General features: G+C 29.9%; 12 protein-coding genes across 12 annotated transcripts, besides 1 other annotated feature; 6 read left to right on the forward strand and 6 right to left on the reverse strand.

Moving 5' to 3' along the window:
• Positions 1 to 66: 66 nt before the first annotated feature.
• TVAGG3_0292650 (ribosomal protein L39e domain-containing protein) lies at positions 67 to 447 on the forward strand (the record flags this gene model as incomplete). Its single annotated transcript, XM_001583826.2, has 1 exon — positions 227 to 382. One exon carries the CDS (start codon positions 227 to 229, stop codon positions 380 to 382), a length of 156 nt encoding a protein of 51 aa, XP_001583876.1.
• Positions 448 to 501: 54 nt separating this feature from the next.
• TVAGG3_0292660 (Sec7 domain family) lies at positions 502 to 1,622 on the reverse strand (the record flags this gene model as incomplete). Its single annotated transcript, XM_001583825.2, has 1 exon — positions 522 to 1,613. One exon carries the CDS (start codon positions 1,611 to 1,613, stop codon positions 522 to 524), a length of 1,092 nt encoding a protein of 363 aa, XP_001583875.1.
• Positions 1,623 to 2,087: 465 nt separating this feature from the next.
• On the reverse strand, positions 2,088 to 3,639 carry TVAGG3_0292670 (exonuclease protein; the record flags this gene model as incomplete). The annotated part of the gene is made up of 1 exon (XM_001583824.1): positions 2,088 to 3,614. One exon carries the CDS (start codon positions 3,612 to 3,614, stop codon positions 2,088 to 2,090), a length of 1,527 nt encoding a protein of 508 aa, XP_001583874.1.
• Positions 3,640 to 3,944: 305 nt separating this feature from the next.
• Positions 3,945 to 5,967, reverse strand: TVAGG3_0292680 (translation initiation factor eIF3 subunit family; the record flags this gene model as incomplete). The annotated part of the gene is made up of 1 exon (XM_001583823.2): positions 5,231 to 5,962. One exon carries the CDS (start codon positions 5,960 to 5,962, stop codon positions 5,231 to 5,233), a length of 732 nt encoding a protein of 243 aa, XP_001583873.1.
• A 510-nt stretch (positions 5,968 to 6,477) lies between these two features.
• Positions 6,478 to 7,465, forward strand: TVAGG3_0292690 (syntaxin-18 family; the record flags this gene model as incomplete). The annotated part of the gene is made up of 1 exon (XM_001583822.1): positions 6,489 to 7,343. The coding sequence occupies one exon, from the start codon at positions 6,489 to 6,491 to the stop codon at positions 7,341 to 7,343; it is 855 nt and encodes a 284-aa protein (XP_001583872.1).
• A 4,037-nt stretch (positions 7,466 to 11,502) lies between these two features.
• Positions 11,503 to 14,101, forward strand: TVAGG3_0292700 (uncharacterized protein; the record flags this gene model as incomplete). Its single annotated transcript, XM_051229168.1, has 1 exon — positions 12,179 to 13,201. A coding segment is annotated over one exon (1,023 nt), but the record flags the coding sequence as incomplete, so codon positions are not given.
• Positions 14,102 to 16,012: 1,911 nt separating this feature from the next.
• Positions 16,013 to 17,155, reverse strand: TVAGG3_0292710 (uncharacterized protein; the record flags this gene model as incomplete). Its single annotated transcript, XM_001583821.1, has 1 exon — positions 16,459 to 17,139. The coding sequence occupies one exon, from the start codon at positions 17,137 to 17,139 to the stop codon at positions 16,459 to 16,461; it is 681 nt and encodes a 226-aa protein (XP_001583871.1).
• A 294-nt stretch (positions 17,156 to 17,449) lies between these two features.
• Positions 17,450 to 18,406, forward strand: TVAGG3_0292720 (aminophospholipid transmembrane transporter protein; the record flags this gene model as incomplete). Its single annotated transcript, XM_001583820.1, has 1 exon — positions 17,450 to 18,406. The coding sequence occupies one exon, from the start codon at positions 17,450 to 17,452 to the stop codon at positions 18,404 to 18,406; it is 957 nt and encodes a 318-aa protein (XP_001583870.1).
• Positions 18,407 to 18,781: 375 nt separating this feature from the next.
• Positions 18,782 to 19,969, reverse strand: TVAGG3_0292730 (Ankyrin repeat family; the record flags this gene model as incomplete). The annotated part of the gene is made up of 1 exon (XM_001583819.1): positions 18,782 to 19,969. One exon carries the CDS (start codon positions 19,967 to 19,969, stop codon positions 18,782 to 18,784), a length of 1,188 nt encoding a protein of 395 aa, XP_001583869.1.
• A 781-nt stretch (positions 19,970 to 20,750) lies between these two features.
• On the forward strand, positions 20,751 to 22,019 carry TVAGG3_0292740 (gene silencing by RNA; the record flags this gene model as incomplete). The annotated part of the gene is made up of 1 exon (XM_001583818.1): positions 20,751 to 21,953. The coding sequence occupies one exon, from the start codon at positions 20,751 to 20,753 to the stop codon at positions 21,951 to 21,953; it is 1,203 nt and encodes a 400-aa protein (XP_001583868.1).
• A 327-nt stretch (positions 22,020 to 22,346) lies between these two features.
• On the reverse strand, positions 22,347 to 23,029 carry TVAGG3_0292750 (uncharacterized protein; the record flags this gene model as incomplete). Its single annotated transcript, XM_001583817.1, has 1 exon — positions 22,413 to 23,024. The coding sequence occupies one exon, from the start codon at positions 23,022 to 23,024 to the stop codon at positions 22,413 to 22,415; it is 612 nt and encodes a 203-aa protein (XP_001583867.1).
• Positions 23,030 to 23,957: 928 nt separating this feature from the next.
• Positions 23,958 to 24,615: a mobile genetic element.
• Positions 24,616 to 25,239: 624 nt separating this feature from the next.
• TVAGG3_0292770 (RNA polymerase II transcription regulator recruiting protein) lies at positions 25,240 to 25,813 on the forward strand (the record flags this gene model as incomplete). Its single annotated transcript, XM_001583816.2, has 1 exon — positions 25,242 to 25,781. One exon carries the CDS (start codon positions 25,242 to 25,244, stop codon positions 25,779 to 25,781), a length of 540 nt encoding a protein of 179 aa, XP_001583866.1.
• Positions 25,814 to 25,976: the final 163 nt, after the last annotated feature.

Below are 25,976 nucleotides of genomic sequence, written 5' to 3' on the forward strand. Positions count from 1 at the left end.
AATTCCAAAAAATAATTAGTTTTTGCCATGTAAATCTGAAATATTTTACATTGGCAAAATAACGTGCAAAATAATGTTTTGCATATTTGATATTATAATCTTATTATTCATATTATGCTTATATTAAATTCCTAGTGAAAAGGCCAAAATAAATAACATTGTTAAAATAATCGTTTTCTTCAGAAAAGTTGAGAACAATTTACGGCTTGGTCAACCCTTTTCTCAGATGGCCGCACATAAGACGCTCCGTACAAAGCGCATCCTTTGCAAGGCAATGAAGGTTAACCGCCCAATGCCACAGTTCATCCGCCAAATGACTGGCGTTCGCCACATCCGTAACCCACTCACACGCCACTGGCGCAGGAGGAAGATGAACATCTAAACATAATATTAACTAAACATTCGTTATGGTCAATATTAATTACCAGTCTTTAATGATCTACAAGATTTTTTTAAAATTTTTTTCTTACCTTTTTTTTAAAAAAAAATATCAAATATTAATATTAAAAAAAATCTGTTGTTTATTTAGTAGCCGGTATCAAATAAGGTGATATTTCAGTATGGACATACTTGAAGTTAATAGCAGATATCCAAGTAAGAAGATCTTTTTCGTTATTAATTGCCAAAGTGTATTGTGTTCTAGGGCTTGATTTCATGACGCCATCTTTCTTCTTGCGACCAAATGATGTACCATCTCTTTTGCTTATCTGTAAAACCCATGGTTTGTTCTTGATTCCTTGTTTTGGACTAGCAAAAGCGAACTCAAGAGGAATCTCGCCGCGGAGATCATCCTTGTTCTTGTTCGGATAGTATTTAATCATGCCTGTTTCTCCATTGCCTGTATTTGTCTTTGCAAATTCATAATAAAATGAACTCCAGGAGTTAATGAAACGGCCTTCATGCTCTAACTCTGCTTCAAGTGATTGAGGGAAATTAACCGGTAAAGCGGTGAAATATATTGGTGGAGGATGATGTTCAACTTCGAACGAAATTTGATCGAGAACGTATTTCGAAATCTTCTTAAATGACTGGTATTTATCGATTATATCTGCAAATTTCTGTTTGTTGAGGGCAGAAGCAATGATTGCGTAGAAAATATCTTCGACAATTTTCTTATCTGGCCATTCTAATGTGTTTCTAATGCAGTAGATGTGCGCAAATGTTGTAACGAAGAATTGGATGGCGATGATTTTCTCTGGAATGGCGATCTTTGCTGTGATTGCTGAAATAGCGTCGATTAACGAAACGCAATCCAAGTCAATAGCTGTAATGAATGAACGTAAAAGAGCTTTGTGCATTTGAACAGCAAAATCGGAGTTGTAAATAATGAAAGCATTTGCGTATGGAGAAATATTTGGAGAATGGAAAATAATTCTTGCGATATCTCTTGGATTATAAAAGTTAGGGTTTGTTTCTAAGAATTTTTTGAGAACTTGCTCAGGACTTGTGGCATACGATTCTGCCATTGACTCAGTAAGAGTTGATGGAATATCCGTTGGAATCATAATTGATTCCTTGTTTGGAATTTGACCATACCATGGCTCGTAAGGTGCTTTCGAAGGAAGACAATAGACACATTTTTGATATAAGTTTAATTCAGCACTCTCTGCCATTTATAATTTATAGAAAAGTGACATTTAATTTCACTTATTATTAAATTTATGGGTGTGAAGCGCAAAAAGGATTTTTAGTTCTCTACTAATATTTATAGGAATCAAGTGCATATTGTTAACGAATAAGAATCACACATGAATTATCCATTAAATAAATGAATATGAAGAAAAGATTGCATTTTAGTAAATCACCTTGATTTATGGATAAGATACATTCCATTCTTGGATAAGAATCAGTTAAGAATGCTTGTTTAGTGATTTATCCATTAAGTTCATATGGAAATTTTGAATTCTTATTTTAAATCATATAAAACAATGAATAAATCTGACTTTTTAATTGTCCAAACAGGAGTTTTAAGTTTAGAACTTTGAATAATAATTCTTGAAATGCGAGTTTAAAAAATAATATTTTTAAAACATCTATTTTCTATTTATTCTATATATAATATGGAACAATAATTAAAAATATGAGGATTATTCTTCAGGTGGGGTAGCCTTAGCCCATAAAAGGCCTTGTTTGCACAAATTCATTTCAGCATTTTTAGCAGGGATGTCCTTTAGCTCTGATATTCTTCTTGTTGAGCCACCACCACTGTATACAATTAATACAGATGATTTCGGCATTACACTAAGAACATCTCCAAGAACGTCGTTGTAGAACTTTGCAGCTTTTCTCTCTTCTTCCTCGTTTACTTCGCATCTGGACATTCCATTGAAGTAAGCAAAAACAAATTCTGATGAATCATTTTTGACAGATTCCATCAATTTTTGTTTTCTTGGCTCATCTTCGTCTTCCAGGATGCAGTGAACACGTGGATCTAAGTCTTTGAAGTTAATCATCCTCTCGTGAGCTAAAACATCAATAGAAGTCACTGCTTTCAAGAGAGATGAAAACATATCAGGAATTTTCGGAGGAATTGGGACATTTGAGACTGCGTGATTGAGACAGAATTTACTAAGTTCCAAAGCAGCACGAGCATCATCGATTGAGTCGTGAGGTTTAGTTTGATCTCTCATTTCTTTCTTGAAATACTTTTGGAAGAGATTTGAGAGCTTCGGCTTTCTCGGATATGTTACTCCACGTTCGTTATTGTATATAAGACTTGTATCAACAACTTTTGTGTGGAATAAAAGTAAAGCTTTGAAATCATTTTCCAAACCATGGCCAACGATGATTGTTTCCTTGTCAGCAACGGCAGACAACGCTGAAACACCATCTTCTGATGTTAATTTTGCGTTATCAAGGTGTTCTTGGGTAATTCCAGAAACATGCGTTCTTAAATCAGAAACTGGATGAATTGGTTTGAAATATTCATCAATAATAACTTCTCCTTTCTCATTAACGACTGAAAGACGTGCAAGTTCATCATGTTTAGCTCCATCTTCTGATGTTGTTTCAATCATCTCACAATCTAAAGCAATGACCTTATTAGCGTTATCAACATGATCTGGGAGACACTTAAAGCGAGATAATTCTTCTGGCGTTAGTGGTTTAATACCAAATTCTTCGAATCTGTGCTTTCCTTGAAAATCTTCGCGATTTGGATCTTCTGGTAGTGGAAATCCGTTATCTAGTAATTTGTGATCAGAAAGAAGCATTTCGTCAAAAGATGAGAAACATTTAAGTTCTTTTGGATTAATTGCGTATCCGAGAAGAGATTGTTCAGGAGGAACTATCCTATTTCCCTTTAGACTAGCAAGTACTGTAACAGGAAATCCATTTTCTTTCATAGAATGGAAATTACTAATTTCATCAAAGTATTTATTATATCTATTGAGATCAATACCGTTGAAATATAAAAATATAACTCGTTTTGCAAGTGATGAGTGTTCTATTTTTGCCCATTTTGGAATAGATACAACATTAAAAATTGATAATGCGAAATTTCTAACTTGCATTGGACTAATTTCGGTTGTATTGGAATCCTCTTGAACACCAACTTCTGTTTGAACCTTGCCAAAGATATCAAAATAAGTGGTGTTCTGTTTTTTGTTTTTCATAATTTGAATAAAGACATAAAGTACTCACAAAATCTAGATTGAGAGGCGGTCAATGACTTTTGAGGGGAAATTAACGCATGGAATTTAATATTATTTAGGTTGATATTCTTGCTTATTATTTCAGAAAAAAATCTTAAAAATTTCAATATGAAAATTGAAAGCAATTCAAAAAAATCGCTAACATGTAAATTTTAATATCCTATGCATAATTTCATATTTTGAACATTTTTTATTTTTGTTTAAAACTTAAAATTTTGCGAATTTAATATAATTTATAAAATATAATACGTATATATATTTAAAATACACTAAATTTAATTGTTAATTGACGTTTTTTGGAATGAATTTTATCAAAACATGCCTGAATCCGAAAATTTGAAAGAACGAATTACACAATCATATATGTAGAATTCAAAATACAAACTTAAAGATTGTATACGTTTAAAATTATTCAGATTGTGTTTGATTTCCACTCATTCTGTTTCTTTTGAACTCTAACACTAACATTTCATGATGATTACATGATCCATTTATACATGGTTGAATTGTTCCAGATTCTACCAGAAAATCAATCCAAATTTCTCAATGCATTCATGTTGATTGGACAAAATTTAAAATTTATCAGCCTGTTTCCAGAGAAACTCAGATATTCCCTAATGAAATGTAATTTTTGCTACATTTATTTCAATCAAATTTCAAAAAATTGACTGCAGAGCTTGAAAAGGTGACGAATCATGTTGTTATTAGATGTACATATTAGATTTACTATTTCCAAAAAAATGCTCAAATTTGAATAGTTTTTAGAAAATTTGGAATTACACTCCTTACATTATATATAATTAAATGTTTAAATTTTATTTATTTTTCCCTTTTAATTTTATAACGTGCTCTATCAAAACTAACCTCTCAATTGAAGGCCACAAAATCTAAGTAGTGAGGGTACACAAATTTTGTATGGAGTACGGTTTAATTTTTGAGAGCCTCACTACTTAGATTTTGTGACTACCTTATATTTGGAAACTAATGATTTTATTGGAAATATGCTTAATTTTGCTTAGCATCCATAATTAAGTTAAAATTACGTAGCCTGATGATATATCATTTTAATACTTTTGTAATTTTCATGATGTCATATTCTTCGATGAAATGGCATCAATGAAAAGTAACTTATAGCCTAAATTCTGGCATATAATAGTAATGCTATTATGCATTGTATATTATACGTTATATTAAAACAAATATCTTGCTTTCATCAAATACTGTCACACAAATATCATCATATTCAAAATCCTCTCAAACTTTCCAGATTTTAGATTTGTTTCTGGCGCATGCCAACATCATTTACTATTGCAGTTTAAGTTCAGTTGGGATACAAGACACAAAAATAACCATCGAATTGAAAATAACTATAGATCGATTATGCGAATCAAATAAAGCATATGGTGTATTGGCCATAAGCGTTTTAAGGATAATATGTTGAATAGAAAATCAATGATTATGATAAAGATTTTTTTCAAAAAAAATTCAACAACTATATACCATTAAAACCATAACCTGAAACGTGAAGATAATTTAAAATAAATAATATCAATCCTTTAATTAATTAAAAATTATATTTACATAAAGTCGTCGTCATTATCTTTGCCGTCATCTTTTATATTCATATAGACCTTTGTGGATGTCTTCTTCTTCGTGTTCTTACCCTGTTTAGCACGAGTTTGTTGTAATTTTTCGTTGATTATTTTGATGAGTTCAGAATCGAGTGTTTTCATTTGTTCACCCTTATAATCATCAATGAGGCAGCGAATGAAATATGCAAGTAATTGTGGAGCTTCCTTGGATTTGAAGTCAACTTTCTGCTTAAGAACTTCTACAAGCTTCTGGCGAAGACCGTTGAAGTCAGAGACGACGCGTGGAACGAAGTTCATGTAATCATCGACTGTAACTTTTTCGTTTGTAGCGCCTAACATATCCATAGCGACAGCGAAGTCCTGGTGCTTTTCCTGTTCGTGGGCAGCTTCAATATCGAAGAGGCCACCTTCATCATCACTAGAAGATTCCATTAATCTAGCTTTTGCAGCTTCTCTGAATGCTTTCTTTTCTTCCTTACGACGTTTTTCGGCTTCGATTGCTTCCTGTTTTTCTCTAGCAGCTCTCTCTTCAGCCTCTTTCTTTTGGCGTTCTAATTCTTCGTAATCTGGGGCATCTTCCCAACTTTCGAATACAGGTTCTTCCTTCTTTGTTGGAACGGCTGCTGGGGCATCCCAAGCATTATCTTCCGACTTATCCTCATTTTCCGACCCTGATCCTGAGCCGGAAAGGTCGAGATCGTCAGCATCTAACAGCATAGTCAAATGGAAAAAGGTGACAAATTAAATTCGACCAGATCTTTTTTTGTCAAAGAAACTTGTGATAAATAATGTTTACAAATTACTAGAAAGGATTTCTTTCAAACAAATCATATTGGGGACAAAATTTTGAAAAGAATTTCCTTCAAAGTTGTAAATTTTTAAAAATTAGATATTCATTTTGTGAGACCATCAAAATTCCTGCAGATGTATGTAAGTATATTCTATTTATTCATGCTAATGAAATGGTTTTAATTTTGAATAATCCAGAGCTTTGGTTACTAGTTAAGGTAGAGAATGAGAACTTGTATGTGTTTCATTCCACTCCATACTTAATTCTGATTGCGAAATTGTGACCGAGATATGTGTCATATGCATTGTTTTTGGTCTGTATATGTCATTCTTTCGTTTCGCTAAGTATTGATTTATCCAAGAAGCTTATGTACTGATTAAATTTTATTGGCGCCGCATTCCTATAAAACTCATTAAGGGGGGATTCCTAATTTTCCCCTAAAGATTTATAAAAATGAATAGAACAGTGGAGTTTTTTACATTTCTATCAAAAAATCAAGATGATAGAGATTTAAACAAACTCCTAAAAAGCAGAATTTCAAATCCATTTAATGAGGCATCAGAAACAATTGCGAATACAATTAAATCTTTGCTTCAATCCATACAAGACACAGCTCCTTCTTTTATTGATAAATATAACTCCATTTTATCCCTTAGCTCTTCAATGGATGATGAGCAAAGGGAAGCATTTGTTAAAGAAACAGAAAAATCAATTAATAAATTAGAAAAATTAATTACAGAGTTAGCAGAAAATGTTAATTCCGGGAAAATGGGCCTGAAAGGTCAAGCAATTGATCACAGTCAAGGAGTTTTTGCATATCTTGATAAAAATCTAAACCAAGCACGTAGAGATCTGCAGTTTCTATGTGTTCAAAGAGAATATGTAATATCAAAATCACGTGCAGCTATCCCTACACTTCCAGTTCCTGTTCAAAATTACAATGCAAGAAGTGCAAAAATAATGGAAATATCAAAACCGAAAAAGACAGTTGTAGCACCTGGATACGAGAGATCTTTGCTCCAAGAGCATGATAATATTGTAGATGAACTTCTTGATTTCAATTCCGAACTTAACGTAACAGACGAACAAATGGGCAATATAGCTATGATGGTTAAGTCATTTAATGAACTTATAACCCGCCAAAATCAACAAATTAGAATTATTAAAGCAGATGTTGAAAAGGCGCAAGAAAATTACGAAGAATCTCATCATGATATTAATAAAACCATTGATAGAACAAAATTCCAGCATCTTTGGATGGCATTTGTTATTATTATTTTAGGTTTGATGTTGTTGATCAAATCATAAGTAAACTTGTTAAATTATTTAATTAACATTTATTCATAAAAATAAGAACATTTTGAACAAAGCATAACAAATTATAAATTTTCAAAAAGGTAACTAAACTCCTTTCGCCGATCCGATTTGCCCCATATTTAAAATATAGCTTGCATATGTAGAAGAAAAGCTAATTTTGAAGTACGCCCGAAATCCACCAACAGGATTTCGAGCTACTAAAAAAGTACTTTTAAATGTGATTTTTTTTATAAAAAATTAAATTTATTTTAAGATCAGACTAAAAACTAATTTTATGGAAAATCTATATCGACAAATTTATTACTTATTGGGTATATAGATTTTTTGATTATGGCGATTATGTCTGATATGCTTCCAATAAGCCAAAACAGTGTTTTGGGAGTGATTAAATACAAAAAAATCTGACGATGCTTTATGTGGCAAATGGTCGAATGGTTATTACCCCTTACTATTGGGTACCGGGGACGCTAGTTCGAAACTGATGCACTATATTTTTTTACAAAATGCGTTTATTAGGACAGGGTAAAGAAAGGTTGCCAATATAATATATTTAAATAAATACAACTAATCTAGCATAAAAAAACTATTGAATATTTGAATTCAATAAAAATTTATATAAAATACATGTAAAGCATAAATTACTATATAAATCAAGCTGTATTTTGTTTTAAACACCGATTGTTTCATATAATATATATTCAACTCAAGTTTCTAATTAAGGATTTCATTAAAATTTAGCATATGATCAGCAACAATTAAAATTAGTATTACAATTAATAAATTTAGTATAAAAACATATAGATTTAGTATAGATTTTATAGCTGTAATAAAAGAACTATTATAAAAGAGTAATTTACTGAAATGCACCTTATATTTATAAACAAAACTTATAACGTGTTAGTTACATATAGAGTTGAAATTCATAGATAGCATAGAGAAGTTGGGATCTTGGCTTAATGGTCATAATATAACCAAATTAATTCAAAATTTGAAATTTTAATATTACTGTAACTATAATATATGGATATGTTTTATGAGATCATAATAAATGACATGTTAATGTAAAATTTAGAATAAAAAATTATATTTTTTTTAAAAAAACATTGTTCATGAGTGTTAATTGGAGAAGTAGTAAATTAGTTCAGTTTGCAAGTGATGATGGTTAATCTAACTATAATTACAATCAATTTTTAAAATCTTTGATTTATTTTGGTGATAATTAAGAGTGCAGTTGTTCTATTTATAAACTATTTACTATAGACGGCACTGGTGATAATAAAAATCAAGCAAAAGCGCATCTGCTGTTGCTCGACTGCATAAAAATTGTAGTTAAAATTTGAATACTTTACATAACTCATTTGTAAGGTAAATTAATATTATTAATTTATATTAAGAACAAATAAATATGAAATGTATTTTTTTCCAAAAAAAATTAAGAAAAATGCCATTTTTATCATTGTTGTTAATGCCCCCTAAGAGAGAAATGATTTTTTCGGGAAAAATAAATACGAAAAGAGAAATCATAGCTGCCAGACAACCATTATATGAAATTCATTCAGTTTACAAAGTTTAATTTCTTTCCACAATAGTACATAATATAGTAGTATATTCGGAAATATGCATGCTCGATATCTCCAATTCACATCTCATGCATCTTATCGGAGATTAAGTAACTTTATCTTGAAACTAGAAAAGTAATTAGCAAGTAGAATATATAAAAATATAATGTTGTTTTATATTGATAAAACCATAAGAATGGCTATTCTAGAATGAAATTTTAGTACCTATATTCAGTGAAAGGTTTATTTGTAGTTGAACTTTCAAATGAAAACTCAAGGATCCAAGAATTGAATTGCATTAACAAACCAATAATGAAATATGATATATACATATATATTTTACCCATAAAAATAGAATTAAATCGATATTTAACTCAAATTGTCAAAATATCAACAAAATAATTTAAAAATAGATATATATAAGAGAAATATGTGATTTTGGTGTTTAAAAAAGAAAAATATTGCCCAAACAAGTGTTCTAGCTAAAAAGGAAAAATGCATTATTTCATATTTCAATATCAATGTTAAATATTAAAATAATCTGCCATTATTCAGACAGTTAAAAAATAAATACACTATAAGTTTAAGCTTTAGCTGTAAAATAAACAGTAATATTAAATAAACATTATATTATATATAGTCGGAGCGATTCTATATATGTACTCTTATGCCAACTAGTTACAACCTAGTAAAATACATGGAAATATTGTAATATCCTAGCATTGCTATCGAGAAATCAAAAAATATAAGCAAAAGTCATCTTATATTTAAAGATTTTTCAAGAGCTTTGTTTGGAAATTAGTTCATTGGAAGAAGTATATAGATATGAAAACCCAAAGTATTAAGTTCGATAATATATAGTTTTTTTTTTATTTTAAAATTGAATGCATACAACATTGCTCCTCTGGAGTGAATTAATTAGTTCCAACTTTTTCAAGATTCTACAGTGTAATATGCTCCTTGGAATGTCTCTTGCATGAATGTTTTTGTTTACCATCTAAAGAATTAAGATTTGAGATACAATAATCTTTGGAAAAGTAGAGGATACAACAATAAAATATGTTCTTTCGATACATGATATCATTTTGTTACAAAAATATTCTTACTTACTCATGATTCAAAAAAAAAAGTTGCAGACATACTAAAATGTTATTTATGTGGCTTGTATTTACTAGCATATGTAATTTGGTGCTAACGTATACCATCAATTTCATTATAACACAGACATATATATTACTATTAGAATTTTATTTTAATTCAATGATAAAATCAAACATTCCTTTTTGAAAATCGTTCTATCTTGTTATTATCTTTGAATGCTGCATCAAGAACTAACAATTTACAATTTTTATTCAAATTATAATATAAAATTATAGCATATTGGTTTTCAAAGTATGTTTACCCCCGCATTAACACATATAAATTTGTATTAAAAAATGATATCAAATCAAAAATATGGCTTCCTTGCTAAGAAAAGCGTTAAATTTATTATGTTTCTCCTTAGCCGAAAGTGTATAAATTGGCAGTTAGATTTATAGTATCCTAACTGTTTTTTGTAAAGTCCGCCATAACTTTAATGGTACTATTTCAGCGTGTACAATGAATACAAAAATTCTAAGAGTGCCACATAAAATAGTACTTTAGACTTGAGTTAATGCTACCAAGCAAATGTTAAAAAGATGACTTTAGTGTTTTGATAATCAAAGATTAAAATCATTATTGTCTAAATCAATAATCATAACGACAGAAGTTAATGTTTTTTCATAAGTGCTTTAAATCCACTTTTAAAAGTATACCTCAAAAATCAAAATATCAAAAAAAATCTAGTTTTTATGAATCTAAAGCTTTCTATAGTTCACATGCAAAAACCTTTAGTTTTATACTTTTTTTATGGTTTTCATGAGACAAAAAGTTATGATTTAATAATTATTTTTAATTTTCCGCTGTTATCAACATAGATGACAACTTCATACACTTAGTTATCTAATATCTTGACTATTACACTCCTTAACCCCCAACATTCAAACAAAAACCTTTACGGATGCCTAATATGAAATTTTCTTTTTTAAAAGACATTTCTATCAATAAATTATTTCTGGTAGTTAGACAAAGACCATTTTCTAAGTTGTTCAGAACTGTTTTCGTGCAAATTATCTATGAATGGGCTTAACAAGTTTAATCTGAAAGTTATTTCCAAAACAGAAATGCATATACAATCAAAAGAATATATATTTATGCCAATAATTGATGCTGATGTGGTTTTGCAATTTTACAGTTATTCACATATCATTATGCATTAAATTTTCATATTTGCTTATTTTTCTATCTTTTATCTTATGTATGATGAATTTCATAACTATTGGATATGATTTCATCATTCATATTGCATATTTCCATTTTGAAATTTTAGGAATCTTCAATTTTGGATGGATGTTTATAAAGTAGCTGTTGTAAATGGAATTTAAATTAGTAGTGACAACATTTGGTCATAACAAAATTGTATCTTGTCGATTACAAAAAATTAATTTCAAAATAATTTCTACAAGTGAAGCAAAAAGATATTAAATATCATTACCAATTCTATTCTAGTATGAAATTATAGAAAATATTAAGTTTATTTTATTCAGATTGGTCTGACATTCTCTCAAAAAGTTAATGAATGTTGGATTCTATATTCCTCTCTCAGACATCAACGAACTTAAAAAGAAGATTGAAGAACTTGAAATTGAAATAAAAGGAGACCGAGAAACGTTTTTAGTTAAATTTAATCAAGATATTCGAAAACAAATTTACAAAAGATCATTTGAAACTGATGTTCAGGTATTCCCGTATACAGGAACCGGAAAAATGCATATGTATAAAGCCTACCTAGAAGACTTAGACGCAATAAAGGCTGAAATGCGCAGAAGTCTGTTGAATAAGAATATTGGAAGAAAAACAAAGGAAATAGAAGAAGACAACGATGATCACCAAGACAGAACTTACTGGAATACAGAATTTCCGGAACATGTTCCTGAATTTACAAGAAATATTATACATACTATTATGGAAAACATTTGTAGAAAAGATAAAAGAGGTTATAGATATGGAGGTGAAAGTGAATTGGTAGATTTGGCATTCTTAATACATAGCAAATCACCAGCAGCATATGATGTTCTCTTGGAATTTTGTTTACCTTTTCCTACGCCTGTAACATTGTACAATAGGTTTCATGAAGACATAATGAATATGAAACAGTTTGTTAAACATGCTGAGCTCATTCCGCGAATGTTAGAAAGCATGAACTATCACGTAGAAAATACACCTGAATATGAATGGGCAATAGCAATAGATGCAGTTGCACTCTCTACCTGGTCCTCTAAAGACCAAAAAGGTCCTGTTGATGAAAATGGAGAAGAAATCAAATACTTATTCATATTTCTTGGTATGCCCCTAAATTTTGATGCGCCAAATGTTATATTACATGTTATAGAACATGCCAATGGGTTTGCAAGTGGAATTATCCACGAAATTGATGCAGCAATCGAAGAAATACGAAAGCACTTAAGAGTTAGAGTCATCATTACTGATGGAGATCCCGGATATGATAAGCATCAAGATGAATTTATTAATGAAATTTTGCAAGGTAATGATCCCGAAGAAATATTTAAAAGAGCTACTGCTATCTTAAAGAAAGGAGATCAAGTTGTATGGATTAATGATCTCATACATATGTCAAAACTTGAACGTACCAGATTACTCGATGCAACACTTAAGCTTTTAGTTCATCCATCTGATCTGAATACAATTGTTGATGTTAACAAGATCAGAGATGCAATCGAATTAGGTGATGCTCTTAATGATACTTCACCTCTGGGAAGGATAAAAGATAAATATCCGATCACAATATTTTCAATTAGAGCTGTAAAGGCGCTTCTAGAAAAAAACTATTATAATGAAGCATTATTCATAGCTCCACTTGCATTCTGGTATGAAAGCATACGAAATGAGGCATTTAATGCTGACACAAGATGTCAAATGATGTGGTTTGCATATCTGCTCTTGGTACATCATTGCATTCAAATGAGAGACCGTCACATTAAGACAAATCTTGGTGTTGTCAAAATAGACGGAAACATTTATCCGGTCTATTATATGGGAACTTGGGAAGTTGTAAAGCATCTTACAGCAACAATCATTTGTTTCCAATATTTTTTCAGTATTAATTCAACATTTTTCAATTTTTCTCATTTGACAACCATGACGGAAGAACATTTGAATGGTTTACTTCGCGTCATGGCTCATTTTAAGTATGATTTGTCAACAACCGAAACATCTATTGCAGAATGTAATTTAACACTCAAAATTCATAAAAAATACGATATTGACTGGAAAACCCATTCACGTGACTATCAAGCTGGTATTACATTTGAAGACATTTACACAATGCGTCAAGATTCACGTCAATATGAAATGTGCAAAGAATATGCATATGCCTTGTTATCCAAATGTGGATTTAGATATAATAGTAATTCCAGCGTTGATGTATTGCTTAGTTGGGTGAATGAAATTAATCAATTTCACTCAAAAATTTTAATGTCAACACATATATCAAATCCAATTTCAGGTTATAGTATTTTTTCACGTTTATCTGTCAAAAAAGATGTTTTTGACAACCCAACCAAAAAAAATCACGCAAGAAAGGATTAAACGATTTAGATCCTCATAATGACAAATCTGATCCTCTTGAAAATGATCCATTATATGAAGAAAGCCATATTGCTCAATTATTCCCAGAAAATGTCATTTTACCATCAAATTTTGCCAAGAAGGCAAACAAATTCAGCGATTTTGAAACATACATTCATAATACATTAAGTAGATTTCATAACGGGATCACATATGAGAATCTAGAGTTTGCTATTCTAAATGCGAAACGTCATCCAAAACACATTGTTGATCTCATAAATAAAGGCAATTTTTCACAAATCTTAAGGAGTACACTTCGCACAATGACAATTGAAAACAAAGTGAATTATAGTCATGTAACCACACTCTACTTCGCTGCATAGCTCTCAAAATAGAGCTCCTTTATTATAACTATCATAAATTTCAAATCTCAGATTGAAATATTCGTTAAATGATAGTTCTTTTGTATATTTGTATACTATTTTGTTTGTATTAAACTTGTTTGTTATTTTTAGTCACAAATTATATTTTTTAAATTTAATTAAAGTAAAAATTCCTTTAATGGTAATGTTCGAACATTGATTACAAGATAATTAAAATATATGACCTCATTATAAATGAATTTTAACTCTAGATAATTGAGAAAGCTACAAATTGTTTCTAAATCTTGAAATTATTCGATGTCAATCTAATTTTTCTTGTTATAGCCTACTTCTATGGTGTACAGGTTGTCATAATTACTATTTTAAAGTGTAAAACATGCTTATATCAATCAGGACGTTAAAATGGAAAAGTACATACCAAGCAAATGTTTGGATTTATATGCGACAGCCTTTTTAATGGATGTGACAAAGCGTTTCAATATAGATTTTGATTAAAGCATAACTGCAAATTATAATTTGACTTTATATGTACCAATAATAATGGCAATTATGAGTTTTTTTATATAAATTATATCACACCGCTTCTAGTAATTTTTAGCTTAAGCATATCATCGGCTAATTTTCAAAAAAAAGAATTTCAAATTTTAATCCAAATTCTTTTCTTAAAATTCACAATCAAATTACAGCTTATCTTTAATAGTCTTATTCATTCTATGCTTTTTTTTCGGCTCCATAAAAGTCATAAATTTTTCCATCATAAATTTGTTAGAAATTGGGTTACCATTGCCAAACATTTGGATAGAAAAAGCCCAATAAATTATACCCAAAGCATCCAAACATGAAGATATCATATAAGAAATATAGTTTAATTCAGTAATTCCCTAAAATCTAAAATGTTTAAGAACGTTTGTTCAATATCTTACAATCTAATTCACAGATTTAGCATATGTACTACGTATCAAATATACAATGTGATCTCTCAATAAGCTTAGAAGGTTAATTATTAAAATTAAATAAAATTCTACAATTAGCGAAAAATAATACGGCAGATAATATGCTTATAGGTAAAGAAATTCAAAGAGCATTCCTTAAATTTTTTCGAAATTTATCAAAACTCGAAGGTAAATCATCGAGTGATATGCGAAAAAAACTTTTTTATTCTATTAATGATAATAAATATATTAGCCATATTAAAACTTTTCATTTTTTAAAACTCATAGAAATACGTTTGATATTCTTCATTAAGAACATATAAAAACGAGTATAATTATCATAATCTGTTAATTTACAATATAAATGCTTTTCTGCTTGTAGTAAATATCAAATAAGAAAATAATAACATTATAAATTTTTCAAATAAGAATATATTATCTAGCATCTAAGCATGAAGATATTTAGAATTTGGATATCTAAATTCTGCTTAGATTACTTTCAAAATATAAGTCAATAATCTTTGATTTTATTAAACGCTAATATTGGATAGTATATTTTCACAATTTAATTGTAGTTAGATAAATGATAATTCATGTAACTCATTGATTTCGATCAAAAGTTATATTCACCTTGTTAAAAAAAAATAAAAAAATAAAAAAACTGGGTGCTTACTGATTTGAACATATTGCCTTTGAACCCCACGACATAACCAGTAGGCTAAACGTACAGTGATTTTTTTTATAAATTCTAGTATAAAATACTTCCCGCAGGGCATTTGTTTAATTATTTCACATTCTGATGACATAATTTTTAATATCATAGATAATGAAAGCGAAAAATATATAAAAATCGACAAACATGTTATAATGAATTGAGAGCTTTACGTGTCAAAAAACACATTTCATACTGATTTCTATAAAAGGTATCTTTATTATAGAAGTGTAAGCTATATCTGTTTGTTTTTTTATTATAACAAATTCAAAATTCTCTTATAAGGATTAGATGAAATCTGTATTACTAAATCATTAGCTAAATGAAGGTTCAAATAGAAAGTAAATATCAATTTATATGATACTGAAACCAAATAGTTCTTTTAATAAAAGATAACACGCTGAAAATTATTGAGTATTTGCAAATCTCAAAAATCTATTGGTGAATTTGGCTCAACTTTTAAAATTATAACATCCATATCAAATCATAAAAGCAGACAAAAATTAAAGCCAAACCTATCGGCCAATTTTTTTTGATATTTTGATTTTTGAGGTATACTTTTAAAAGTGGATTTAAAGCACTGATGAAAAAACATTAACTTCTGTCGTTATGATTATTGATTTAGACAATAATGATTTTAATCTTTGATTATCAAAACACTAAAGTCATCTTTTTAACATTTGCTTGGTAGCATTAACTCAAGTCTAAAGTACTATTTTATGTGGCACTCTTAGAATTTTTGTATTCATTGTACACGCTGAAATAGTACCATTAAAGTTATGGCGGACTTTCAAAAAATAGTTTGGTCACCTTTATTTTCAATAAAAAAATAGTTCGAGAACAACAGAAAACTCAAACCCAAAATCCATTTCTATGCATTGTAGATGCTGCATCATCTGGATTAGGTTTGATCAAATCTTCTGGTGGTTTAGGGTAAATTTTAGCTCGAGACTGTATTTCTTTTTCTATTAAATCGAATGAAATGACAATTCGTTCAAATTCTGATGGATCTAATTTGATAGGTCCATGAGGTCTTGGTAATCCCCAATTTGTTTCTTCCCAGAACCAATATACATCATCCTGACTTCCTGTAATTAATGTTCCGGTAATTCTATTAATGGCATTACCCATAATTGGACGGAATGTCTTTAAACTGCATTGTTCATCAAAATATATTATTGCGACAGACTGAATACCTATTTGCGTTGTTTCTATCATCATGGCATAACAAAAACCACTCTCTAATCTTACATATTTATGGAAATAAACGTTATTATGGGCCGGATTGTCAAGTAGTCTAACTAGTGCGATATCTTCGATTGATCCAGCATTAGGATCGAATAATGTTGTATTGTACAAGCCTTTAATTAAATCTTTGAACGCTGTAAGTGACATTGGAAATGATTTTAACTCTCCTTTTGGAACAGGAATATGAGAATTTGGTATAACAATTTTATCATCTGGAATATATTGTTTGTTGAACTTACGAACTTGATTTGAACGTGAAGGACCACTAACTAAAAATCTAGGCATTGTTATGTCACTTTTTTACAAAATTTAGAATTGTCACTTTCAATAATTTTGTCAATTTTGGAATTAACTATTCAAAATTTCATTTACAGCATAAACATATACTGTACATTTTATGCTTAAGCATTTAACATAGTTTTAGGAAGAATAATAAGGAAATTGACCCAATTTTATGAATATATAGCTAAATAATTATCATATATCACCTCTATTATCAGCATTCCAGCTTATTTTAATGTAGTTTTTGTTAAATTCCTTGTAGAAATGTCGGATAAAACACTTTTGATTATTTTTGTCACTTTTAATAATTATTATGAAAGGTATCATTAATATTGGCGCATTTAAATCCCAACCGATTGTCCAGCAAGACCTTAAACGTCTTCGTCTTAGATCAACTCCATTCTGCATATCTGTTTTATTTTATATCTTAGGCGTCATTTACTTAATTTTAGTTTCTTATTATGGCTATACTCTCCAAAACATTCAAGAATATACAAAGCGTTACGATGAAGAATGCAGTAATAAATCGTCTTGCATCGTTAATATCACAATTGAAGAAAATATGAAAGGACCCATCGCTTTATACTATAAATTGACGAATTTCTATCAATTGCACAGAACCATTGCCAACAGTTATTCGGCTCAGCAACTTCGTGGACAAAACGCTACAGATGAACAACTTCAAAAATGTCAACCAAGGACTTTTATCAACTATACAGAACATATGGCAAACATTTACGTACCTTGCGGACTTTTACCAGCTGCCGTGTTTAATGATACAATAAGCCTTCTCAACTACAGTTCTTTCGATGAAAGTGATATTACTCTTAGTATCGATAGTTCAGATCTTTATTTAGCCCCTAATGATACCTATGCAAATTCTTCAAAATGGCTTAGAGATTCGGGCTTATTCCCTCAAGGAATTCAAGATCAACATTTTATTGTTTGGATGAGGCAATCCGCTTTCGCACCTTTCAGAAAATTATATGCTGTATCTAAATCCGACCTTCCTAAGGGCACATACGCCGTTTTAATTCAAAATAATTATCCAACTACATTTTTCGGTGGACAAAAGTACTTTATTATCTCTCAAATAGGAATGTTCGGAACAGTTAAAATAGGTCCAACAGTCGTTTTTGCTGTTCTTGCATTCTTCTTTTACGTTGCTTCCGCTATTGAAGGATACATCGGCTGGAGAAGGACCAAGCCAAGCTCCAACTTCCATCCAGACAGACTTAAGACCATGTTCGTTGATACAAGTGCTAACTAATCCTTATTTTTTATTTTTATTTTTATTTTATTTCTAGTCAACGAAATGTTTGTAAAAAATAGTCTTCACCATCACATTTTATTATGTTCATATTTTTCATAGATATTTTTTAAAATTAAAATTTCATCTCATTAATATCTTTAAAAATATTGATTAAAAAGTAACTGTTGAAGTCCAGTCCTAATAATTTCCGTTTGTATGCCATTCATATCAATAATTTTATTATGAAATTTTATTTTTGTTCAATATTCATTCCCTTTTTAATCCTTGATATTTGCATTTTCTGGATATTATGATTTTTAACTATAAAGATGCTATACTATAGAATTGTAACATAATCAAATATTTATTCTGACAAAATAAAACATTAAGGGCTTAAGCAACACCACCTTTGGTTCTGAGGAACTTCTTAACTTCATCTGTCTTAGCCCAAGCGAATGGGGTCTTACCAAAGTTATCTTTGATATTAATTTGAATGTTTGGAAGAGAGCAGAGGTATTGAACAACAGGCAATTCACTATGGAATGTTGCATAATGCAATGGAGTATCTCCTTCTTTATTCTTCACATTGATATTGACAGATTTAATTGAACACAAGTATTTAACAGCTTCCAAATTACCATATCCGCAAAACAGTGCAAGAACAGTATGGTTGTTATCATTCTGGCTATTCGGATCAGCACCAAACTCAATCAAACTCTTTACAAGTGGAAAATCATTGTTCCAGGCTGCATGGAGTATCATGTTGTCACCATAGTGGTTCTTTAAATTAAGGTATCCGTTATCACAGAAGAATTTCATGATCTCTTTATTGTTATCTTTCGTACTTTTCTCGAGAAGAGCATAAATTTTTGTAAATTCTTCATCTGACTCCTTAGTTCCTGATGGACTTCCAACACTTTTAGTAGGACTTGTCTTTGAGAAGTTTTCGAGTGAAGATTTTTCAGTATTTAACTTCTTGATCGTATCTTCTTTAATTTTCATTTCTGAATCCTTTGATTCTAGAGTCCTCTTAAGGCTGTGAATTGTTTCATCTTTCTGTGCTATTGATAACTCCATTTCGGATAATTTCTTGGAAATATTTTCGGTTATATTGTCCTTTTTCTTGCTTTCTGCATTCCTCGACTCAAGAGTCATGCGCATAGAAAGCACATCGTCAAACTGTTTCGAATTAATAAACTTTAAATTATCGATTTCTTTTTTCAGTTTTTCTATTTCATCTTCTTTAGAATTAAGAACCGAAATTATGCGATCGAGTGTATAGTATGTAGATTTGATGATTGGTAACTTTAATACTTTGCAAACGAGACCGAGAAGATCCAAAATTTTTCCGTAATCATCGCCAAACATTACATTTGTATATTGTAATACTTTAAACGAATCTATAGATTTATATTTTGTTCTGCAATCATTAAGTAATGTAATTGCTTGAAGTATTGTTAATTCGGTTTCCCTCAGCTTTTTTGATATTTCTCCAATAGAATCATTTTGAAGTAGTTCGTGCTCCTCAATAGACTGAATTATGTCTTCTTGAGGCTCGTAGCTTTCTTCGTTTGATGACATTTTAATTGAAATGAAATTTAAAAGTGACAACGTTATTTTTTATTGAATTTTCGGCAACAATGAGCCTATTATTGCTCAGTCGATAAGGCTGCAAGTGTGTTGGTTCCAATTCACGTGTTTGTTTATATGATAAATGGTATTTGAGAAAGAGATTTTATCATTGTTCATTTTACAGCCTCATAAGGTAGTGTAAAGTGCATCAGTACTCTCTAATGTCGAATTATTTACTATAACATTGTCAAATAACTATTGCATTCTGATATGAATTGATTAACATTTATATTCATTTTCAGCCTTACAATTTCCTATTTTGCCATATTTATTCCTTTTTCAGTGAGTGAGCTCAACGATTCAGCTTAAATTCCATGGATCTGTAAATTTCTTAAGATTTAGTTAATATATGAGGCATACAAACATTAAAACTATATGTATACCTTATATGTGACAGTTATGCTGCATGAATTAAAGAAATTTCCAACTCTCATGAAATTTATCAAATACTTTTGATAATTATGGTATTTCACTATCAATTATATAATAAACTATCCTCAGTTATTATAGTTTTAGCACAAAGTAGTCGCAAGCTAAAGCAACCCTGAGCGATCAAAGTGAAACATGATAGTCAAATATGAATTTCAGAGTTAAAAATAAGTGATTTGTTATCACGATATGTTTACACATCTGAGTAACATAGGCAAACAAGGGCTAGTATGAACAAAAATGACAGATTATTGTTTTTTGAATTTTACCGCCCCAATTTGAATGGTTTACACATGTATCGATGCTGAGTCTTGATAAGACAAAAGAACTCATATCGATCATTACAAACACAACAGATACTTTATCTAACCTGCAAACAACCCTTAAATCCGCTATGGATATGAAAAATACAGTAATTTCGCTAAAATATTTATCAATTTTATTAGCAGACGGTGTTTTAGATCACCAGCAGCAAATTGTTACTGTCTGGATAATATACAAGTCATTCGAAACAGAATCATTTGATGAACATCCATTCAAACCGCTTTTTTCATACATATTCGATATCAGGCAAAGCAAACCTAACACATACAGCCCTAAGTTATACGATATTCTCGGATGCATCTTATCAAATCACAATGTTGATGATATTGGTGACTATTCTGTTAGCCAGATTCTTGGACCAAATTTTTCACTTTCTGCACCAGAACCTTCCGACGTCCATATCGGAAAATATAATTTTACTCGTCTTTCGCCTCTCATTATTGATCAAAGCGTATCAGATGAACCAAAAATTAGCCAAATTGATGTTTTAACAGAACTAATGCAAAACGTATCATACTGCTCCGACTTTGATCCTCCTTACATTCGTCCAGAGCCAGAGCTTTCACCATTATTTGAGCACGAGCTTGAACAAACATTTATTGTTTCTGGATCTGAGCCAATGATGATCTTTGATGAAAATCATTCTGCAGAATCCACAAACGTTGCCAAGAAACTACTTACTCGCGCATCCAAATCGCCTCTTTCTGCTACAGAAACAAAGAATTTGTGCAACCACATTGCATCCGATCCTTCGATCTTAGACGATTTTATCGATGATAAGAGTATTATAGAGATACTTGATATGAATCCACGTATTGTAGAAATAGCAATTAAAACAAACGCACCAAAATACGCTCAATATATCGATTCTATACTAAAAGTACCACTTTCTGATGGAACAACCGATGTTATCCAAGCTATTATACTTTCTTCTTCAGATAGATTAACTTCTTTACGTACTTTTTGCAATACAAATATTACAGCAATCAGATCGGCGCGAGATAACGTCGGTGCTCAGAAAATTGCTAGACTATTTTGTAAATTGCTTACAGATCTGATAAAAGATGGAATTAAATTAGATGGAACACTAACTATGTCTATTGCGTCATTTTGTGATGATATGAGGCGTAGAAATATCAAAGAAGCTGTAGCCCTTCAACAGACCCTGAAAACAGATTAGAGATTTTTGATAATTTTTTTTTTTAATAATTGGTAAATATATGAGATATACTATTAACTTAAAAAATCTTTTGAAATTTTTACTTATCTTTCTTCATTATATGCATTATTCTTTAGTTAAATAAATAAAATATCGAAGATAATTTAATATTTATCTTTTTTATCCAACTTAATCTAAGAAAATGCCTCTTTACATCAATGTTAGAGTACCCATTTTTCAATCAGTGGACTCGATTCATGAATATTGTAAATATTACAATTAATAAAGATTTGAACCACAATATTTCAATATATAATTCATGTGTTCTCTCTTAGTCCAATATGCACATATTCAAAAGCAATTTGTAGTTTATATTTTTATTATAGTAAAAAAACTTTAAAAAGATAAAGAATTGTATTACTAATGAAAGATAGTTTTTACGTTCAAACAAAACATAACGAAAAAATGAGCTGGAAATTATTACGTAACAGTAATAAAACGAGATAAAAATGCACTATCTGAAATTGAGTTATCGGCACGAGAACGAATAGTCTTATATATTATTTCGACAATTGTGGCCATAACTGCAATTAAGAGAAAATAATTCAGAACTTGGATGGTTAGAAGTTTGCTTTTATATTTCTTTTCAGCAACTGTATCGCAAAATTCTACAAACGAATTATTGCAATGTATTTTATCGGATGCTGTTGAGTATCCACAGCATGAGAGATTATTTTCGACGTTTTTTCTGGCTGAATCGTATGATTCATTTGAGTAAAGAAACTTAAGTTGTAAACGCATCAATTTAGTATGAGAACTATTCATAATGCAAGCAATGAAAAGTAAAATCGCTGAAAAGACCATATAGGAAATGTACGATGATAAAATTGTATTTTTGGCAACAAAGAAACCGACGATTCCGATGCAAGAAGTAAATGAAAAGATTGCATAAGAGCAATAAACAGCACTAAGAGGTGCTGCGTATAACTCTGCGAATAACTGTGCGTTATTGAGGTAGACAGTAACTATGATCGATATTGCGCAAATGATACATGATAAGAATGATATAACATTAGTAATGATGATATTCATTTTTGGCACTTTTGACAAATTTTGATTTCGAAAAGTCTGTTAGCTTTTTTTTATAATAATGTTGTTGGTGGACGAGTTCCAGAATTGGTAAGTTGTAGAATGGGTTCAGTAGGCTTTTACATATTTAAAGAATCATAGTAGCATCTCGCAAAAAAAGAATGACGATATACAATGTCAATTGTATTGTAAAATAAATTGTGTGCAATTGACTAAGATAGGTGAATGAAGTACTATCATAAAAATAGGAATTCAACATTTCTTATAATTGAATTCTTGAGTTCCCTTCTTAAACTTTGGGTAATATGTATAAGAAATTTGATGTGATTATTGGTCTGGATTAGCGTATACAATTTGGAAATATGAATAATTGGAAAAATGGAAAGGAAAGGAATTTGAATGATAATTTATGGATTGCAATGAATAAAGGTTGGTCCAGTAATAAAGCCATTATTGATTTGTGGGATGAAATTTGAATAGAAAAAAAATTATGTGAAAATATGATCATACTATAAATTTCTGGCGATTGTGATGTAAACATATGAGTAGTTTTGAATTATCAATTCAAAAATTGAAGCGAACTTAACCGTTTGCTAAATCCTTTTTTATAAATGTATGAAGATTTTGTTTCTTATTGTTAGGACGTGATTATAAATTGAAAATTATATTGAATAATTTACATAATAGTTAAAAAAAATGGTAAATATATTGGAAATCTAAATGTAAATAATAGTAAACCGTAAGAGTTTTTGTTTTCACAATTTTTTTTACTTTTGTGATATCTCTCAAATATTTCTGAGATCACAATCTTGAAACACCTATAGAAATTGAAAAATAAATTGAAAAACGAATAGCTGAGTAAGAGTGATATCAGATTTAATAATTATTTCATTACTTTTATTGTCACTATTTGATTGAGAAGATTCAATTATTAAGGGTGCACACGAGAGGGTCATGTAAACTTCAGAATTTAGAACCTTATTTTTAGGCATTATCTTGGCTACCTATTTAGGCTCGAAAAGCAAAAAATATCAAAAAATACAACTTGACTCCATTATGACCCTTTCATGGAGGTAGTTTTTATCCGCTAGTATTTTCCCTTTGAATCTCTTTACAATTCGAAATCAAATTCAAACCTCAGTAGAAGAAAGGAAGAATCGACTTACTACGGTTGTAATACGAATAAATACATATATTTAATTATTTTTATTTACATAATAATTGTTTGAAGCTCATATTCCATCAAATTTTTAAATAAAAACATTAAAATGTTGAAAATGTTCATATATTTTAATAGGGTTTTGGCACTTTATTGAGGAATTACTACATACATAGTCGAACTGAACTTGATATTTTGAAATTTAAATTATTTATCAAAATTAAAATTTAACTTGAAATTTATAATTATTTAGTCATATTTTGCATAATTCTAAGTAGATTTTGTAAAAAATCAAGAAAGAAAAAAATTAAAGTGCTTTATTTTTTCTTTTTTATAATAATACATATTATTATATAATTAACATATTCATAATGTTTCACCCTTTCAAAAATATAATCCTCCTCCTCTCAAATAAACGTACATACGGGTGTACCCTTAAAGGAAATGATTTATTAAAATCATAGTAATTAATGGCAAACATTATTCATTACCATTCCGACATGACAACATTTTCATTTTTGAAGGCAGTATTGAAAAATTGTCTTGATTTTTGTGAACTCTTGCATTGTTTATCTTCAAAATGAAATATTTGGTCAATTGAAAAATGATTGATGGTTAAATCAATATAATGACTGTATCCAAGCTAATCTCCTGATTTTTTGCAGTTGAATGGCTATTATTTTAAATTGAAAACTATTACAAAAATTCTCTCAATTTCAAGGGAAACTCATAAAAATCCATTATTTCCGAGCTTGAAAAATCATTAAATATATTTTTCTGCACTATATGATATAAAATTATCTTCTTCAGAATCTCTAACCATTCATTTCAAAATTTGTGATCCTTAAATGTATAATTATTAATATCAGTCATGCATCTTAAATTTCTAAAAAATAAAAAAATCGATTTTTTCCGATTGAGAGGTCTATCGTCCTGATTTTTGAATTCATGGTTCATTTTTGAATCAACCCTCCCCAAACCGCCACATCCTTTCAAAAATCAATTCGATTTTATTTGATTTTTTCGGAGTTGACCGTTTTTCAAAATTACAAATACAAATCATGCACGCAGCGTCTCATCAGAAAATCCCTAGCATCTTCGAGCTGCAGCTACTAACTAACACAATGAACCTCTTCGATCATAACATTCCTAAGTCACCAACAGAGACTACAGAAAAGATTGAAACCAAAGTAGACCAACTCAAAAGATTATGGTCACCGAACGAAGACGAATTACTCCGAAAGGCTATTTCAACTATGAAGCAACCAATATCTTGGGACGAAATTGCAAAAGCTGTCCCAGGAAGAACACCGAAACAATGCCGTGAAAGATGGCTTCACAGACTTTGTCCAGACGTCAATAAAGCACCATTTCAGAAATGGGAAGATGAATTGATCGTTGTTGAATGCGAAAAGATCGGAAATCACTGGACAGCAATCGCATCTAAGCTCCCTGGAAGAACTAGTTGCGCTGTTAAGAACCGATGGTATACAGTACTTAGAAATAGAATTGGCAAGCCTACTAACCAGACCTCATTCTATCCTTCCCAAGAAACAATTAATGTATACTACGTTCCTCAATATATTCCTCAATACGCTTGAGGGTTTTGTTTTGTTTTGTAAATATATCGTGTTTTTATATGATAACTTTTTAGATCTTCCTTAAATAAATTAAATTATCTCGGCTTTAATGATATAGTACCAATTAAAAGATTTGCTTAGAAAAGTACATCACCTTCTTCCAAATGTTGAATGACATTCTCCAGATCTTGTGTATTTTTTTCCAAAAATCGAGTG

Source organism: Trichomonas vaginalis, chromosome V (genome assembly GCF_026262505.1).
Source record: "Trichomonas vaginalis G3 chromosome V, whole genome shotgun sequence".
Taxonomy (NCBI): domain Eukaryota; phylum Parabasalia; order Trichomonadida; family Trichomonadidae; genus Trichomonas; species Trichomonas vaginalis.